This window comes from Montipora capricornis, chromosome 2, assembly GCF_036669925.1.
Source record: "Montipora capricornis isolate CH-2021 chromosome 2, ASM3666992v2, whole genome shotgun sequence".
Taxonomy (NCBI): Eukaryota; Metazoa; Cnidaria; class Anthozoa; order Scleractinia; family Acroporidae; genus Montipora; species Montipora capricornis.
This window is the reverse complement of record NC_090884.1, coordinates 34,884,326-34,901,825: the sequence shown is the minus strand read 5'-3', so window position 1 is coordinate 34,901,825 and position 17,500 is coordinate 34,884,326. Positions and strand designations below refer to the sequence as shown.

The 17,500-nt window shown below is 39.1% G+C and overlaps 2 protein-coding genes across 3 annotated transcripts in view; one reads left to right on the top strand and one right to left on the bottom strand.

Moving 5' to 3' along the window:
- The window catches only part of LOC138019704 (anoctamin-8-like), a 22,374-nt gene extending 8,915 nt beyond the window's left edge, over positions 1-13,459 (top strand). For both annotated transcript variants that reach the window (XM_068866571.1, XM_068866579.1), the window contains exons 5-14: positions 1,139-1,255; positions 1,558-1,847; positions 2,501-2,780; positions 3,710-3,765; positions 3,946-4,020; positions 4,723-4,977; positions 5,534-5,725; positions 6,523-6,654; positions 7,253-7,363; positions 7,450-13,459. In XM_068866571.1, coding sequence (XP_068722672.1) covers positions 1,139-1,255; positions 1,558-1,847; positions 2,501-2,780; positions 3,710-3,765; positions 3,946-4,020; positions 4,723-4,977; positions 5,534-5,725; positions 6,523-6,654; positions 7,253-7,363; positions 7,450-7,503 — 1,562 coding nt within the window. In that variant the 3' untranslated portion in view covers positions 7,504-13,459. The remainder of the gene's footprint in view (positions 1-1,138; positions 1,256-1,557; positions 1,848-2,500; positions 2,781-3,709; positions 3,766-3,945; positions 4,021-4,722; positions 4,978-5,533; positions 5,726-6,522; positions 6,655-7,252; positions 7,364-7,449) is intronic.
- Positions 10,719-17,500, bottom strand: part of LOC138019716 (spindle and kinetochore-associated protein 1-like) — a 20,212-nt gene continuing 13,430 nt past the window's right edge. The window contains exons 5-7 of the mRNA XM_068866593.1: positions 16,669-16,804; positions 16,280-16,313; positions 10,719-15,388 (exon numbers count right to left, since the gene is read on the bottom strand). Of these exons, the coding sequence (XP_068722694.1) occupies positions 15,237-15,388; positions 16,280-16,313; positions 16,669-16,804 (322 nt within the window). The 3' untranslated portion in view covers positions 10,719-15,236. The remainder of the gene's footprint in view (positions 15,389-16,279; positions 16,314-16,668; positions 16,805-17,500) is intronic.

Sequence of the window (17,500 nt, the reverse complement as noted above, 5' to 3'; positions counted from 1 at the left end):
AGACTCCCACAGGAGCCCGATGACCAATTATAAGAAATTAAGATGACGTCATAGGGTCACCGAACGGGAACTGCCTTTGTTTTTTTACCTAATTCCCGGGAAGGGCTAGTCTAGAGGTAAACCTACTTGTGAAAACGCCGTTTCACAGACGCTGTATGGAAGTTGCACGCTCCAGATGGGCTCCTGAAGCGGCTTGGAAGCTAAAGATTTGTGTTTGTGAATACGAACAAGTAAAAATTTGCCATAGGAAAGAACGACGTTTCAGTGACATCGTGACACCATTTTCAAGTTCAAATGCATTAAGATCAAACCGTCAGAAAATTGGCAGAAATTAGCAGTATGTTAATCTTGAGCGAATTTTCTGATGGTTTATCTTAATGCATTGAACTTGAAAATGGTGTCACGATGTCACCGAAACGTCGTTCATTCGAATTGCTAATTTTTACTTGTTTATGTTTCACGACACCTTTGCTTACAAAGTGTTTTTGAATGGGCATGATTTTTGCCTACTGCTCAAGGCCATTGCTATCTTTCAACAAGCGTGGAAAACGAGAGATGTCTTCTTGTAAGATATGCATGTCTGTGAAAATCACTACTTTGAAGAGCATATTCTTGAAATATGGGCATTTTGAGAGAAACGCCTGTCCCACCTCATAAGCTAATAAGAAATGTCCGTGCTATAGACACTGATATTCCAAAGCAGGAGAGCTCGTAAGCCTGACATGCCGACCGCCTCTCTGTTAGATCAGCTTCTAGGACAATTTTCCAAACAAGGTTGATGATCTAATACAAAACCGCATAGATTCTCACATGCCAAGGCTGCTACTGATTTTAAATTCGTGCACCGGCGAGTGGATTTTAAGACAAGTTCCGGCATCAGATCTGACTTCTGTCTATCGATCCAGTGCATTATGTAAGGACCAAGCGCAACTTTTTAATGATTTTTTTTGGTACAGATAGAGCTAGATAATCGTTTATATCTTCCACTTGCGATTAGGCACGCTAGAATGTATGCATGCTAGAATATCGTTAAAAAAAATATGTTGCCTTCAGGATGCTTAGTGAGAGTTCATGTGCAAATGCCGAAGTACCTCTTTAATGGATGGAACTTAATATCATTGGCTTCTTACTTTCTTAGTACCAAAGCTGTTATCCGACGGCGTGGTGGAAAAGATGTTTCCCCTTCATAATCACGATGATCTTGATAAGCTTAAAAAGACCTGGGTCTCGGCGTTCTTCAAGAAACAACCGTTAGGTAAGTCTCTTAAAGACAGATCACACAACCACTGTGTTTCACGGTTTTCACGGAAGTGAAACTCATCGGGAAACTATATGCATTCTAATACCAGCCAATGCGCTTAGTCCTCCAAAAACGCGCGTGACTGCAGGTTTACTGGGAGACGTTTCTGGGCAGTAATGATGTTAAAAGCTGAGGAAAACGGTATGGGAATATTTCTTGACGCTTATTTAGGTACTTTACGTTTCGTTTTTATGACGCGCCTTTAACTACTTTAAGTCTTAATCTTTTTTGAAACCATGATTTGCTAAAATTTACAGATGACATTTGTCAATACTTCGGCGTGAAAATTGCCATGTATTTCGCCTGGCTTGGTATGTACACCAAATGGCTAGTAGCGCCTGCAGTCTTGGGCATCATCACATTCATCCTTTCCAGCAAAAGCGAGATAGCGCGGGACTGGTGCATATTCTTCTTCAACATATTCAACATAGTATGGGCTACACTCTTCTTGGAGGCATGGAAGCGAAAGAGCGCAGAGCTTGCGTACAAATGGGGAACGATGGATATGCCGTCTGACGTCTTGAAAGAGCCAAGACCGCTATTCAGGGTGAGTATGGGGAATAGCGTCCACCAGGGGCGTCGTTTCCCGTTTTCTTTGCCTTTTGTTTCATTTCCACTAGTGTGATAAGGTAAGCACGAGACTATTACGACACTCATGATGTTTGTTTATAAACCATTACATTAACACAAATGGATATGGAACAAAAACAATGGACCCCCAATCTTAAATGCAGTAGACTCACGTCCTACACCGATTAAAGAACATTAGGTCTTAAAGAGCTACGTGGTATCGGATGTCTGAGATTATTGACAGAATAATGAATTAATTCTTGGGAGCGGCCTTTTGATATTTGACTGCCGAATTCGTCTTCATTAAAAAGGAACAAACTTGATCACATAATAGGACCTCTTGACCTGGAAATCTTCCTTTCAGTTAACGTTTTCAATGAGAAGTTTCTTGTAACACGAACGTTAAGATAAACAAAGTAACATGAAATCGAGTAAAATGTCTATTTTCTTGTACACATCCAGGGTTTTGACAATCTTTGATAACATATTTATATTTAATTTAAAGAAGACATTTTTACGAGTCTTTTCAGATGTGGATTTCCAATTCACGACGGTTTTAGAACAGTACAAGTAATTCAACATGTTGTGCAATAAATAAATAAATCCCCATGTACAACCATTGGTTAACAGGGTGAATATAAACCAAGTAAAATCACTGGGCGAATAGAGCCACACTATTCTTCCTGGAAAAGAAACATCTTTCGCTACTGCTTATCACTGCCGATCATCTTGACGTCATTGGGCGTGGTCTGTCTTTCCATGCTGCTATGTTTTGAGTTTCAAAGGTGGGTGGATGGCATGGAAAATCCACCCAAGCCTCTCAAGTTTGCTCCAAAAATTGCTTTAGCTGTGTGCATTGGCCTTTTGGACGACAATTACAAGAAGGTGGCTTATCACTTAAATGACAAAGGTGAGGGAGAAAATCGAGTTATTCAAATTAATTTCGTTAATTCCATGGTTTCTATCCCACTTGCAACCCTGGAAGTTTTCAGTTTTTCTTGCAACTGCCTGAGGTACTAATAACACACATGGAAAAATTACTCCATTCTGATTGGCTAAAAAAATGCAGTTTTCAAGAAACACAGAAAATAGGTAATTCAGAGCAAAAAGAAGTGATAAAGCAAGCATTCTCATTGGTCAATGAGCAATCAAAGTCAGAGATAGCCAATCAAATGCGAGCCCTAGGTGATGCAATTTTTGCGTGATTGCGTGATACGCGTGCGTTGCTTCTGCCTAACCATCTCCAATTTTCATGTATATTACTAATATCTAATCACATGATTTTCTTCATGCAATTTGGAATAAATATGCACTTGTAATTTTTTTCAAAGACTGCAAATTGCACTCGCCTTACGGGCTCGTGCAATTTTGTTCGTCTTTGAAAAAATTTACCCTTGCCCATTCATTCCAAATTTGCACTCGAAATCATGTGATTACCTATACTTATCTTGACTGCGATAATCTTTAATTCGAAGTTTCATTTCATGTCCATTCCACAGTTGAAATAAACAAGATTTCACCGGCAGTATTCCAAAATAATTTTATACTCCTGTTACGGGATATCCCTTGAACTTGCCATTGATCTGATCAAAGATCGCTTGATAGTTCAGTTGGTGGAGCTACAAGTACAGTGCAATTGTTCGTTCCCCGCAACTACTCAAGTTGTTTATCTATTATTAGTTAACTTACTGTGGTGAACATTCTAGCTTTCATTTAACTCCGTTCCTGTGGATTCCCTATCACTGAGTACCTCTAATATTATCTGCAAAGATATATCAGTCATAACTGCCATTCCGAGAAGTGACGATCTGTTCTTTTTCCTTTTTTGGCCATTCACAGAAAACTATCGGCTTCAAGAGACGTACGAAAACCATTTGATTATCAAGTTGGTTTCGGTAAGAACTTTGTTTGATATGGTAGGCAGGCAGGCAGACAGGCAGGCAGGCAGGCAGATAGGTAGGTACGTAGGTAGGTAGATAGGTAGATAGATGGGTAAGTGTTAAATTGGAGTAGAAACATATTCAGAGCTTATTTTACCGCGATGCATTTACTATTTCTTGATCATTTGATTGCAGTTCCAATTCTTTAATGCCTTCCTTGCGCTGTTTTACATCGCCTTTTACATACAGGACATGAACAGGCTTAAAAACGTAAGTCGTGCATTCAGTGCGAATTGCGCGATACGCGCAAGTGATAAACAGTATGAAAGAACGTTACAATGGTAAACACAACAGAAAACTGTTTAAACGAAAAGGGAGAAGTGATTTCCGCACTTATCTGGACAATTTAAGCAATTATCTCTCATAGAGACCTGAAAAATTCAGGCGGCTTCAACCGGCGGGATTTGAGGCCATGACCTCTGCGATGCCGGTGCGATGCTCTACCAACTGAGCTCTGAAGCCACTCAGTTGGGAGTAGGTTCAATTTGTTGCGCTCATGTCATTGTGTTCCAATGAAAAAACTCGATAAAGCTTTGAAATCAGACTCAAGTCGAACAGGAACTAAGGGTGGATAAAAAAAAAACAGAAACCAAATGCGTCTGTCGTTGTTAAATTTCTGTCATAAGAATACTTGCTTAGTTTCAATCGAGTGTCGTAAAACCAAAACCAAAGTAATTACTTTGGTCAATCAAAAAGGACGGAGACAATCCAGTAAACCAATCAAAACTCGAAATAATTACACGTGGCCGACACAAAGCGCGGGAAAATGTGCACGCAAGCCACGACATTGAACCAATCACTGAGTGAAGTAATGCAAAACCAAAGCAATTCGCTAATTATTTTCGACACTCAATTGAAAACGCTCTATTAGACATGATCTCGAGATCAATCCATTTCAATGATTGTTTACAGCAACTTGCTGCACTTCTCATCACCAAACAAGTGGTGGGAAACGTCAAAGAAGCCTTAGTTCCCTTCGTCAAACAAAAAGTGAAGGAGTGGAAACTGAAGAAGCAGGACGCAAAAGCAAAGAAGGAATTAGACGAGAGGGGAGGAAAAGACAAGGCAGCTGGCACTGGTGGAAAGGAGAAATCAGATAAGCCCAAAGAACTGGATACACCACTTATGAACCAGGCAGAGATAGAAAGTACTATGGCAGAATATGAGGTAAAGCAAAAACTCTAGAAATACCTCCACCGCTCTGATGCTTGCAAAGTTATCACAGACGGATGATGATGGTATTGACAATAACAGATGTCCGATAGACCACTTTTATAAATGGCGACCACTTTTACATTCTTTTGTCTTTAGGTTAATTAGAAGCACTACCTTATTTTGAAACAAAAGTTATTTTGAAACTTGCTCGTCGTAGCAAGGTTAGGAAGGCTGATTGGCATTCACACAAAATAATATTTTATTTGGCCACCATTTTGAAAGAGGTGTATATCGTTGCTAGTCCTAAGCCTAATGTCACAAAGTGTCCCTGGCCCTCCTCAGTCCACCCTTACCAAACCGGAATAGATGACAAGGGGATATATTGTAATGTCTATACCACGCATGGTGTGCAGTTGAACTACGACTATGACGATGTCCATTCTGGTTAACGATGATAATGTAACCAAATGGCTACGATGGTACAGTGATGTTAATAAAGCTGGTATTGAAAACAATTATGACAGGAGTGAGAAGTTGTCGATTTGAACCTCGATTTTGTTTTCCACAGGATACTTTTGAGGATTATCTGGAAATGTTCATTCAATTTGGTTACGTGGTTCTCTTCTCTTCTGCTTTCCCCCTTGCCGCCTTGTGTGCTCTGCTGAATAACATCATCGAGATCAGAAGCGACGCCTTTAAGCTATGCACCAACCTTCGAAGACCATTCGGTGAAAGAGTTGAAAACATTGGAACCTGGCAGGTAAACGAACCATCTTGATAAATCCGGCTATCGCATTGGGTCATCTCCCAGGGTCTTGATAAAAAATAGTTGAAGACAAGGCCTACCTTTCTAATTAGATATGGAAATGGTTATACCTTCAAGTCCCTTATCAACACTACGAGACGTTAAAGAACCCACACGCACACACCGATGGCAAAAAGCAAGTCTTTCACTGCTAGCATGCGATCGGGCTGGATTAGCGGGAAGGGCCTCTGAGAGAACGCGACCATTAATCAAATACATCCGATAGTGAGGCTATTTAATTTGCCAGGCGCTGGAACCTTCACTCAGGTTTCAAAGTTTCAACGTTAGTTGTAGGATATTCAACATGCAGTGGGCAAATACGTGTACTTGAAAAATATACACCTATTCAATAACTAGGTAACGGACCTGTAAAGGTTTAATTAACTCTTTAACGCTTTTCGTAATTTATCCCGGTTTTGCCTTGCAATGAGTGAAGCTCAACATCCGATAGTGAAAATTGCAAATTTCCAATTTTTCCACTGCATTTAGTCTCCATGACCAACAGCTTCCAATTTGTTCAAGCTAAATTTTACAAGGTATGATTTTCTTTTCATACTGGTTTAATTTCAGTTCTACATCTAACCCAGTAATAAGAATTCCAAACACCCTTGTCTTTCTTGATTAGTAAACAAAAGTAAATTTCAGCTCATTTGTCACTTGACAGCAGGTGCCTGTTGCAGTTTCTAGTTCGAGCTAAACTTTTATAACACGGACTGTACCGTAGACTCACTCCACTGTTTTCTTTTCGATAGGATGCAATGGAAGTGATGGGCGTAGTCGCAGTGATGGTGAACCTCGCTCTCCTTGGTATGGGAGGCTCAGTCCAGCGGATGTTGCCAAACATGTCAGTTACTGAAAGAATCATTCTCATTGTCGTATTGGAGGTAAGGCGACTTCATACTGAAAAAATTCTTGATTATCAAGAATAAAAAGGATGAAAGGGACAGTCAAATGTGATCTGTGACAAAATTAGTGAATTGTACAGATTGAAAACGCTTCGATGCTCTTCTGAACAATCGGTCTTTTCCATGAGGTTTCCAAAGCAACATGGAATGCTTGGGCTTATACAGTTTTAGTGTTCACTTGAAACCTCGTTTTCAGACACCACGTAAGTTACGGGAGCTGCTTCTCATGATCGTAAGCGATACCTAAAAACTCCCGGGAAACGCCTTACTTAACAAAAGTAACAAAAGAACGGTACTTTTTCCTAAACAATCAACAAACGGCTTAAGAATAGTGATACAACGAGATTTAAAACAAGTAAAGCGAATTAAGATTAAGGTCCAACAAAGAAGTACACGCCTGGCATCACCTACACAGTACACCCTGAATTCGTTTTCCCACTATATCGCGGTATAGATTGGTCGATTAAATGGTGGATCATTTCCATTGCTAGTAAATCGTTCAATTTCAATGATTTGGCTAAAGCACTTTGAAACGGTTTTAATTTTCAACCATTATGCTGGACTCTTCTCTTTTTAGCATCTTGTCCTTGGAATCAAGTTCGCAGTAGCGTATGCTATTCCGGACATACCCGAATGGGTGGAACAAGAAATAGCTAAAATGGAATTTCAAAGGAGGGGAGCTTTGAAGGTAAATCATCAATTTTGACCCTACATGTATACACGACTATTTTTGTCCTTAGGAAAAGCAGACTAATTGTAAATCTTATGTTCCAGAGCGCTCCAAGTACTCCAAAGAATCCACAAGGAAAAGCTCACACCCCCGTTTAGAAGATGGACGATGAAAACAAGAGCTGCGATAAGTGGCCTGGCAAAAAACACGCGTTCTCCAATGATTGTGTCGTTTTCTTTAAATTTTAACATAGTCGATCTATCAGGGTCGAGAAGGTAAACTTTAGGAAATAGTATTCTTAGGGTCTTAAGTTGGTTTGGGATATTCAGTTCTTTTGCATTGTCTTCGACCATCCTATAAACACAAAAACAATAACGGAGATAAAAAAAAGAGAGACACAGGTTGGAATAAGGAAAGAAATACACGGGTTAGAGTAAGGTTCGCTTAATTTTAGGGAAAACGAAATGGTTTTCACATGGTCATCTCTGTCGTTTTTCGAACTGAAATTGTCCTACGACCTGCATGAGACGACTATATGTAAACCCTTATGGACGGTCGTCTGGATAGAATCGAGTTCTACTACAGAGATGTACGCGAATGATTGGCAAGAAATATTGACAAACTGAGCTACAAACGACTCAAGCGACAGAGACCGACGACAGAATGAACAGAGATTGCTAGTGTTTGTTTTGAAAAACGCGAGGCGGGGAGGACCGCAAATTAATGCTTTCAAAAGGAATTTTCCACCGATTGCAGGGATAGACAAGTTAGGTAAATATAGTGGCCAAACTGAAATAAGATCGTTAACTTATGATACAAACCTCTAAAGAAAGATGAGACACCAGACGAATAATTTTCTTTTTTTTAAATCTTTTAGCACTAGTTAGTTTTTCAATTGAATTGGAATGAGTGATTTATACAAGAAAAATGTGTGAACAGGGGTGTTTTTTAGGATTTTTAAAATACAGGGCTGCTAACCGAGACATTTGTTAGATATTTTAACAATAATAATAACAATCCCATCTATGTTATTTTTACAAGAATTAAGAAATCTGACCGACTTCACTTCTAAAATTAAATTAAGTTCTTCGAACATTTCAAATGTTAAAACTAACTGTAGTGTATAGGTAAATACTAAGAACTGGAATACTGGAATTAGGCTTTATAAAAAAAGTACATTAACATATAAGCACTTAATATGGGTTTTCATGAACACTAAACTACTAACGTAGCAATACTGATTAATTGGAGTCTTTAAACACTGTCATTAATTAAATTCTCGAAATCAAACTGAATATAGCGAAAAAGGGTTACTCTCCTTAACAAAAAAAAAGATAATTAAAATCATTACATACACTAGTGCTTAACACCAATCAACCTAATTCAACTACTTCGAATAATCAAAATAGCACAAAATTAACCGTATTTGAGTGTCTTCCTCTAATACTGACCAATAAATTAATAACACACCTTACAAGTCAGCATTCAAGCATGATAATAACATCTAACAGTCAAATTAATTGATCTTGAATCTAGCCAACGAAAACCTTAGAATCAACAATGAGCAGAGATTCTAACCCTCCCGTTTTGGCCGGAAACCCCTCCGTTTTCGGCGAAGATTGCCTGCGGCGCTTATGGGCGCGGCTACGCCGCTCCTAACACCTCCCTTTTTCTTTAGTTGACAAGGTTGGAATCTCTGACTGAGTAGAGATTACTAAGTGTATAAATACGTACAGTGTAGGTTTTGCATATTAAAGAAACGAGCGGTGAAGAGGAAGGGCAAGAAATGAAAACAACGATAACAAGGAGTGGTGAAACAAGCGCGAAATGGGAAGAAGGGTAAGGGCACAGCTAAATTATAAGACGTGTGTCAGTGGTTCGAAGTACGAAGAAAACGATTTGAATAGACCGACAAAAAGGAGAGTGAGACAATTGTACAGGTACAAACCGACAAACAAATTTGAGACTTTCAAAAGACTGATTGTACGGCTTGATGTATATTAAAACGAATTCACGGCGAAAAGAGCCGAATGATCAAATGTTATGCTTTGACGAACAAAAAACGCCCAATGAATGAACGGCGTTTCAAGAACGGACGCATTACTGAGAGAGAGACGTAGTTTAAAAATATCGTTAACAGAGACCAACAAAACATGACATCACCCAGGAAAGCGTACGAGCACACGGCTAAAAAAGACAAGAGCAAATGAAAAGAAGATAAACAACCGAATCGGTGATGATGTTTGATGCGATTACAACATCACAAAATACACTTACAAACCTCAACTGAGAAGGCTGATCTTTTGACTACACAATTAAGATAGTAAACAATATGCACATGAATTGTCAACAAGTTAAAACAAAAATCTCAAAGCCAAATGTGGCAGAACTAGAGCTAATTGATAACCCACGTGGTCCATATTAAAGCCTTGTCCTCATTAGAGTCATAAGAAACATACGCAGTTAAGTACTCATCATTTGCACCTTTTTTAGGGACAAAAGACACTAAATAATGCGTCTGCGTATGTTCCTTGGGCATATGCCCCAGCACACAAAGCCGGCCTCCATTTGGGGGCAAAAAAGGTCCTTTTGCCCAATAGGGAACTTAACAACTGGAAGGGAACACATTTCGCATGCGAGGAAAGTAGTGTCTCCCAAAAAGATAGCCCTTAAAGATACTTAGAAATATAAATGTGGCTGCGTGAAGATAAATTAAAATGGAAAACAGCTCAATTGCGGTTGCCGTCCGCTTCCGCAGGTGTTCTTAAAGCTCCCTAATATCTTACGAAACATCAGGCTTCCCGAGCCAACCCATCTGGTCTCCTTTTCGGTGCTTGGGTGGCTGGTGAGGACCAGGTTCTACTTACGACTCTTTTAAAGTAAAAGAAGACGAAAGAAATTGAACGAAATGCCAAGGCATGATAGCTAAAGCAATTCAGCAATATTCAGCAAAAGTAAAACAAAACCTTTCTTTCCTAACTAAAAATTCACAATACTGAAACGTAAACGGCAAATTTCTAAGATAACCTGAACAAAACAAAACCAAGCTAAAAAACACCACCCTCTTTTAAGTAAGTTCCTTTATATAGGGTTAACGCAGTTTTTGTGATCGCAATCGACGTCATTTACGCACGGAAGGGTAAGACATATCCACACCGGCAAACGGTAAAATATTACCAAAAAGAAGGGACAAAAGCCTAGCAAATATTTTTAACAGTAACGTAACTTTAAGTGCCATTCAACTGAAGCAATGAAATGCGCGATTAAAGTTAAAAAAACTTACGACACCGTAAACAAGGCAGGAGGGGTAGGGACGTACACATACATAACTGCAACGAGACGACGATGAAAGTAAACATACCAACAACTGGATCAAACGAAAACAATTCCCCTCTTTTATTTCGACTTATTGGAATACACAAGCATCACAAATGCGCAAAGACAAATCTTCCAGTTTTAAAACTACGAAAATAAACTCGACAATATTGCAGATATAAGAATTGGGACAAAGATATTACATATGTTTATAAACGAATGAAGGGGGAAAAAATTATCTTGTTAACGATACGAGGACAGTAATTTATCTACTTGTTTGAACTTTGCACACTTTTCCAATTTCAGTTTTATTGGTTACACCTTGAGAATTGCAGTGTATCTTTTTAATCTAAGTTTTAAAATCTAAAATTTTCTCATCAGAAGTTGTACCACCTTTTCTTGTAATAGAGCTAGTTTCACCTTCGTAAGAAAACAATAAATTTGAGATTTTTGGGAGAGTGAACACTATTAAATTTCGTCAGTGGCTTCGAGTGACAGAGACTTTTAGTTCAAAGCTCGAAAGTCAGTTTCAAAATGCGCATGTCCAGAACAACAAACCCTTAGCCCCAGCCCCACTCGGCCTCCAATAGGCAATTTCCGAGTTCAAGTCTGCCTCCTCTTCAAAGCGAGTCTAAGTGCGAAGTTTTTGTAATGGTAATTAGTTATACTTTACATATGAATGAAAACCTATTTTCATAACAAAAATTTCGCACTTAGACTCGCTTTGAAGATGAGGCCGGAAAGAACTCGGAAATGGCCTATTCAAGGCACGAGAAACATAATTCAGTGTGAACAAATAATCAGCGATTGGATCGTAGTTCTGACGGCCTGAAAACGCAACGATTACAGCGAATGTCGGGATTGGTACAAAACAAGGGATACAATTTAGTGTAGTCTGTTCCCATAAGGAGAACTGTGTTGAAGATTGACTAAACTCGCAATGTTTTGCACGAAAAATCACATTTTACAAGACCTCTTTCTGAGCAATCAAAGCTAACAAATGAAGATGCAAAAAAAACACACTTCATGAGCAACTAGCTGACATAATAATGAACATAAACATTGTTATCGTGTTCATTTAAATTCCAGCGTTCCAATATTCAAATATTGGCAAAGGAGGCATTTGCAATGAGTAGTATATGGAATAGCGGTTCTACGGCTGGTGGATCATGGTGGATGGTGGATCCATATGCGATTCATAAGCGTAACGTTAGAGGTACAAATAGGTAATTTGGATGTATAAGGTTGTACCACAAGAAAGCGCTGTTTTGAGGGTGTAATGATGTCATGGGTTTGTAGTGTGTCTTGAAAGCTACGTATGAACAGACTCAGACAAGTCGTGAATATTTCATAATCTGAACGAAAACGTCAAAATTCATTGCATACATAGTCCCGCATTATGATTGGAGAAAGTGTCCGGAACAAACCCATCACAATTGATTGAACAAATGATTATGTGATAGGGCGCCAAGTACTTTATTTGCATAGATATTTCATCAAGCGCAACTATAAAAGGCAGACAACAACCCTTTTGTTTCAAGCAATATTATCCATTGTTCCTTCTTAAAGTGCTACTACGACCAAAAAAAGAATTCTTCTTTTTCTTTGGATTTCAAAACTATGTTAACTAAACACTAAGTGACCCAAGTTTTAAGTTCTGATTTCAAAAAAAACACCTGTTTGTTTTAACTGGAATTTTGTTGTTTATTGGTCCGCCATTACTAACTTTAAAATCTTGAGAGAGCTGAGTCAAGGAGAAAATGACGTCAAAGACTCACTGGTTCAAGAATGCAATACGTGTGTACGCGGCTGAATTAATATGCAGCATGAGAATTTTAAGCTAGCGAGTAAATGACGTCGCTTTGCCCTAGATCCAACTCTCTGAGGCCCAATCGGTCAGTTTTGAACCTCACACTCAAAATAAACAGCCTTTGGACAAAAATCAAAGCTCAAAATTTTGCCAGTCAGGTGTTAAGCGAACACGCTTTCAAAATTTGAAGAAAAAAGGAAACTATTTTTTGATCATTGACGCACAGTTTTTCGTGTTCCAAACATGTATCGCGGCGATAAAACTTGCGGGAGCAATACTTGCATTGGCGATTCTTCTCTTGAGAGTGTTTTTTCATATGCCTCCTCAAAGCATCTTTTCGGTTATACGAATTCCCACACCGCTCACAAGTAAAAGACCTGTCATCATGAAGCGCCTTCTTGTGCCGTGCCAAGTTTGTCAACTGGGAGAACCGTTTCTCACAAATATCACACACGAATGCCATCCTACGAGCTGCTTCTATTTGATCCACACTCTTCGAAGGTTCGCCTCGATCTTTACATGATTGCTCTTGATTGGTTGAAACTAAATGCTGTTGTGACGTAAGCGGACCCTACATCTCGCTCTATCACCATTCTTCCCTCGGCTCGCTTGCGTGACTAAAGCGGGTGGTTCGACTGACTTAGAAGGGAGTGCGAACAGTCTATATCTAATTTGGACTCTTTCTCTTGGTGCAATCAATTGCGAGACAGTGAAAAGAGAATGTATACACCGTCTGCGAGAACATGTATAGCAAGATAAAAACATTGCTTTTGTTATTCAAATGTAACAACCACAAGTACAAAAGACACTTTGTTTCGACAGCCAATGAGGTGTCAACGATATCTTCCCTATAGCACTGGAACTAGAACTATAGTTGTGGGACAAACTTTACTGGTATTGCTTGAAATAAAAGGCTTGTTGTCTGCCTTTTAAAGTTACGCTTGATGAAATATCTATGCAAATAAAGTACTTGGCGCCCAATTACATAATCATATGTGCAATCAGTTGTGACGGGTTTGTTCCGGACACTAGGGACTTTAAGGGCCTGGACAAACGGGAAATGTTTGGGGACCAAACAACATCAAACCTTGTTTGGTGACCAAACATTTTACCTTTTTGCCACCTTGTTTGGTGGTGTTTTATCGTGTTTGATACAATTTGAAGGCCATCGACATTTCTTTCGTTCTCGTGTGTGATGGGCGTACTTTTGTTCGTTTGATTGGCCAGCCGTATCACACATGTTTGGCGCGTGCATGCTTTCCACGCTTGCTCAGCAGCTTGTATCCACGTGATTTTTACGTATTTGTGTACCATAGGTCTTTGCTTGTGGAGTTTGTCACGTAATTATTTTTTTTGTGTCACCAGTTTGTGGATAGTTTTAGCCACTCGTCTTGTTCGTTAGTGTGAGTGTTAATTACCAATTGTACGATTCCCTAGTGTATTATGCATTATCCGATTTAGTGTTATAGAATTTCTAAGTGTTGTAATGTAGTCATTGCTTGTAGTCGTAATTTGAATGAATTAGTTAACTATATATAGATGTAAAAAGTCGTGGGCGTTGGTTTGTTGTGGAAGTGGCGCAAGGTTTGTTGACGTACAGGAAAGCAAAGAGTTGAAGAGCGAAAGCCTGAGGGCAAAAAGGAAAAAGAACGGAAAGCACTGCTAAGAGCCATTAGCGGAAACAAATATAGAAGAATCAATGACAAAACCCCTTTGTCAGTGGCGGCGAGTGAGGAAAACACTTCAAAGAATTGAAGCTTGAGATAAGCAAAAAGAAGAGAAAACTCGAAGAAAGTGACGCGGCTGCAGTAAAGTGTGAAAGAAGAAATTGATTGCCGGAAGAGAAGGAAGCGCCGAGGTGGGAAAGAACTTGTCGAAGGTTTTGCTATTTGTTTGGCACAGGACTGAACTGTTTGACTGTAAACATTAGAGTAAAGTAATTAGTATAATTAGTATTATCGATCAGTTTTGTAAGGGAATAGACAATTATTTAAGTGGGGTTAGTTTTAAGTACCCTAATTAGTCTGTAATATTAAGCAAGTTTAGGTTTTTCTTTTTTTCCGATAATATTAGGATCTACAATTTTTTTTTCCCTCTCCTAAATTAAAATCTTTAATTATTTTCGTTTGTAAGTTTCATGCTTGTGCGTTACGCAATTGTGGGAAGGGCGTGTGTGTGTTATTGTTTGTTTTTCGTTTTGTGTACGAACCCACCATCACAGAGTTTGATCTGAGTTAGATCAAACACGTTTTAACAATTGTGATGTTCACGTTCGGATTATTAAATATTTCCGACTTGTCTGAGTCTGTTCATACGTAACTTTCAAGACACACTGCAAACCCATGACATTATTCCACCCTCAAAACAGCGCCTTGCTGCTGTACAACCTCATGGAGCCAAATTACCTATTCGTACCTATAAAGTCACGTTCATGGTGGATCGTGGATCCACCATGATCCACCAGCCGTAGAACCACTGTTCCACATACTCTACTGCAATATGTAAACCACATTAAACCTAAACGTACTTTAAAAAGGGTCCTCTTTCCTGAGTGTAGTGCTGCACAAAACTGCTTTAAAACCCACTTTGCCTCGACACAATCTACTACTTACTTCTGGACCAACACATGTTTTGCGGTTTGAACGGTACAGAAACGGTAACCTTAATTCAAAGAGGCTCACCTCTTCGAAGGAATCAAACGATGCTACTTACAGTCAATAAACCACAGGCACAAGAGAAAACACAGTTCAGTTAGGGTTAGTTCAATTATTGCTTAAGCACGTATCTTAGCAGTTTCTTCCCTCGTACTTCTCCGAGTCGACCGCAGTGTCGTAACATTGTGAGTATTGCCCTCCCTGTGGCATCCATCTTCAGTTGTGAATAAGTCTTCAGATCGTCATCAATGAAGAAATATTCCCCTGTTTATTTGAAAAGCGGGACAATGCTGCATTAGAGCAGTTTTCAAATGACTTTCGAAAGTAAGTACGCGATTACGATTGCAATTACTACCCTTAGTGATTGGTTTAAAATTCTAGCGCCAGTTTATCAACCAATGAGAAGGAAAACCAAAAACCAAATACATCCGTAGCGGTTAACCAGGAGAACTGAATTTTTTTTCTGTCCACATTCATTCATTTTAGCTATTTCTACCTTCAGCAATCGCGCGGCGGTCATTTCGAGCTTTAATGCAACAGCGTTTTTCTCCTTGTTCCTTCTCCTAAATTCATTCTCTAAATTTGTCCAAAATTCATTTTTCTTTGCTAAGCTGTCTCCTTTCAAGTTGCTGTTTTAGAGGCGCCCCAAAAGTGGAAAACCAGAGCAAATTTGATCTACGACAGACTAAGTAGTTTGCAGACTACGAGAAGCAGTCTCTCTTTCGCCGTTCAGTTAGTCGAGCGCAAGGAGAAAGAAGACAAGCACGAGGAAAAATGGCGAGGTGAACTCCTCCTCGAATCCATATAGTTTGTGACGGCATAGGTCCTCTTCCCTTCATAGCTCGGTCAAGGATGAGAATTGTGGCCAGCTTCTTTCAAACCATATAGAAAAGTGAGATTACGGGAAGAGGGTTTAAATAAAAAGAATGTAGCTTGACACAAGAGTAGATCCTGCAGTTATGTACGCGGAAAGGTCGCTATAGCTAGGACGCTCTGAGGAGCGTTTCTTTCACGCGATCAACGGTCATATTTTAACGGAAACGTTGAAAATCGTGAGACAACCGTTCATCTCCGTGTTTTTTAGTATATTTGTTTCCATCACCAATTCTTTCAGCTCTTTAATTACAGTCTTAATTGTTACTCAAGAGCACTTACCTTCCGTTTCTGGCGTTTCAGCTTCCTTGAAAGCCTGAGGATCAAAACAGTATTAACTCAGAAACAATAAGAAAGGACGAGGAAAAGTGATATAATAATAGTACTGGTTTATTTCGACTTTCCGAATTACAGAATTGGCTCTTCATCCACAAGAAACTAAGTATCAAATAGAACATTGGTTTTTGAGATGAGCACAATACCGAAGTACCCGGATAAAAACCTCTCGGAGCTGAGTAGAGAACTAACAAAACTCAAGCCACAAGTGACGCCTGCTCTGACAATCGAACCGGGGTGGTGACAGGCGGGTATCTGCGCCAGCCCTGCCCGCATGTGATGTTTCCCATAGACACTGACAGAAGAACTGAAAAAAAAGCTAGTCAGTCCCATACCTTGTATTTTTTCATAACTGGCTCGCCCATTGCTGATCGGGGCAGACGCATAATCTTGTACTTTGCTGTGATCGCCTTGTGGATTTCATCTATAGCGTTGTTAACTTGCTCATAGGAAATACGTCCTTTAATATACCTATACGTACACAAATAATAATGAAATGTATTACGTCAAATTGAATACCACAGGTTTGAATGGATGAATTCCTTTTTTGGGACTAAGATCGTAAGTCAAGAAAAGAACGAGCAGAAGTATTTTATTACGCCTCATGTTTTTGAACCCGATAAAACACATGTTGTGAGTTTTTTGAACGGCTTTAAAAACATTGCACAAAACGTGTGTCCTTCGGGAGTCCGAACAAAGGTTCAAACAGTGAGAGGAGAACATTAGCATACAGGGAAACCAAGCATGTGCAGACATTTTATATCCGATAAACACCGCCTACTATTAAAGAGGAGGTTTTATTGATATCAAGCAGTAGTATTGTAGATAATCCCTCACACCCCCTGCAGTAGATCCCATCCTTACCACATCCCAAGTATCAAAAAAGAGACGTTTAAAAAAATGCCTTGTTAATAGATGCCTCTTCGACTTTAGTATTTTGTGGTTTAATACAGTTTTAACTTCATTTTATATGTTGTACGTCTTAACATTTGTTTGAATAAAGACCTTATTATTATTATTATTATTATTATTATTATTATTATTATTATTACTATTATTATTATTATTATTATTATTATTATTATTATAAAGCCACTGTGCGTGATGCATTACCGACCATTTGATAGCCCAGAGTCCTTATGAATTATTATTGATTTTTGAGGGTTA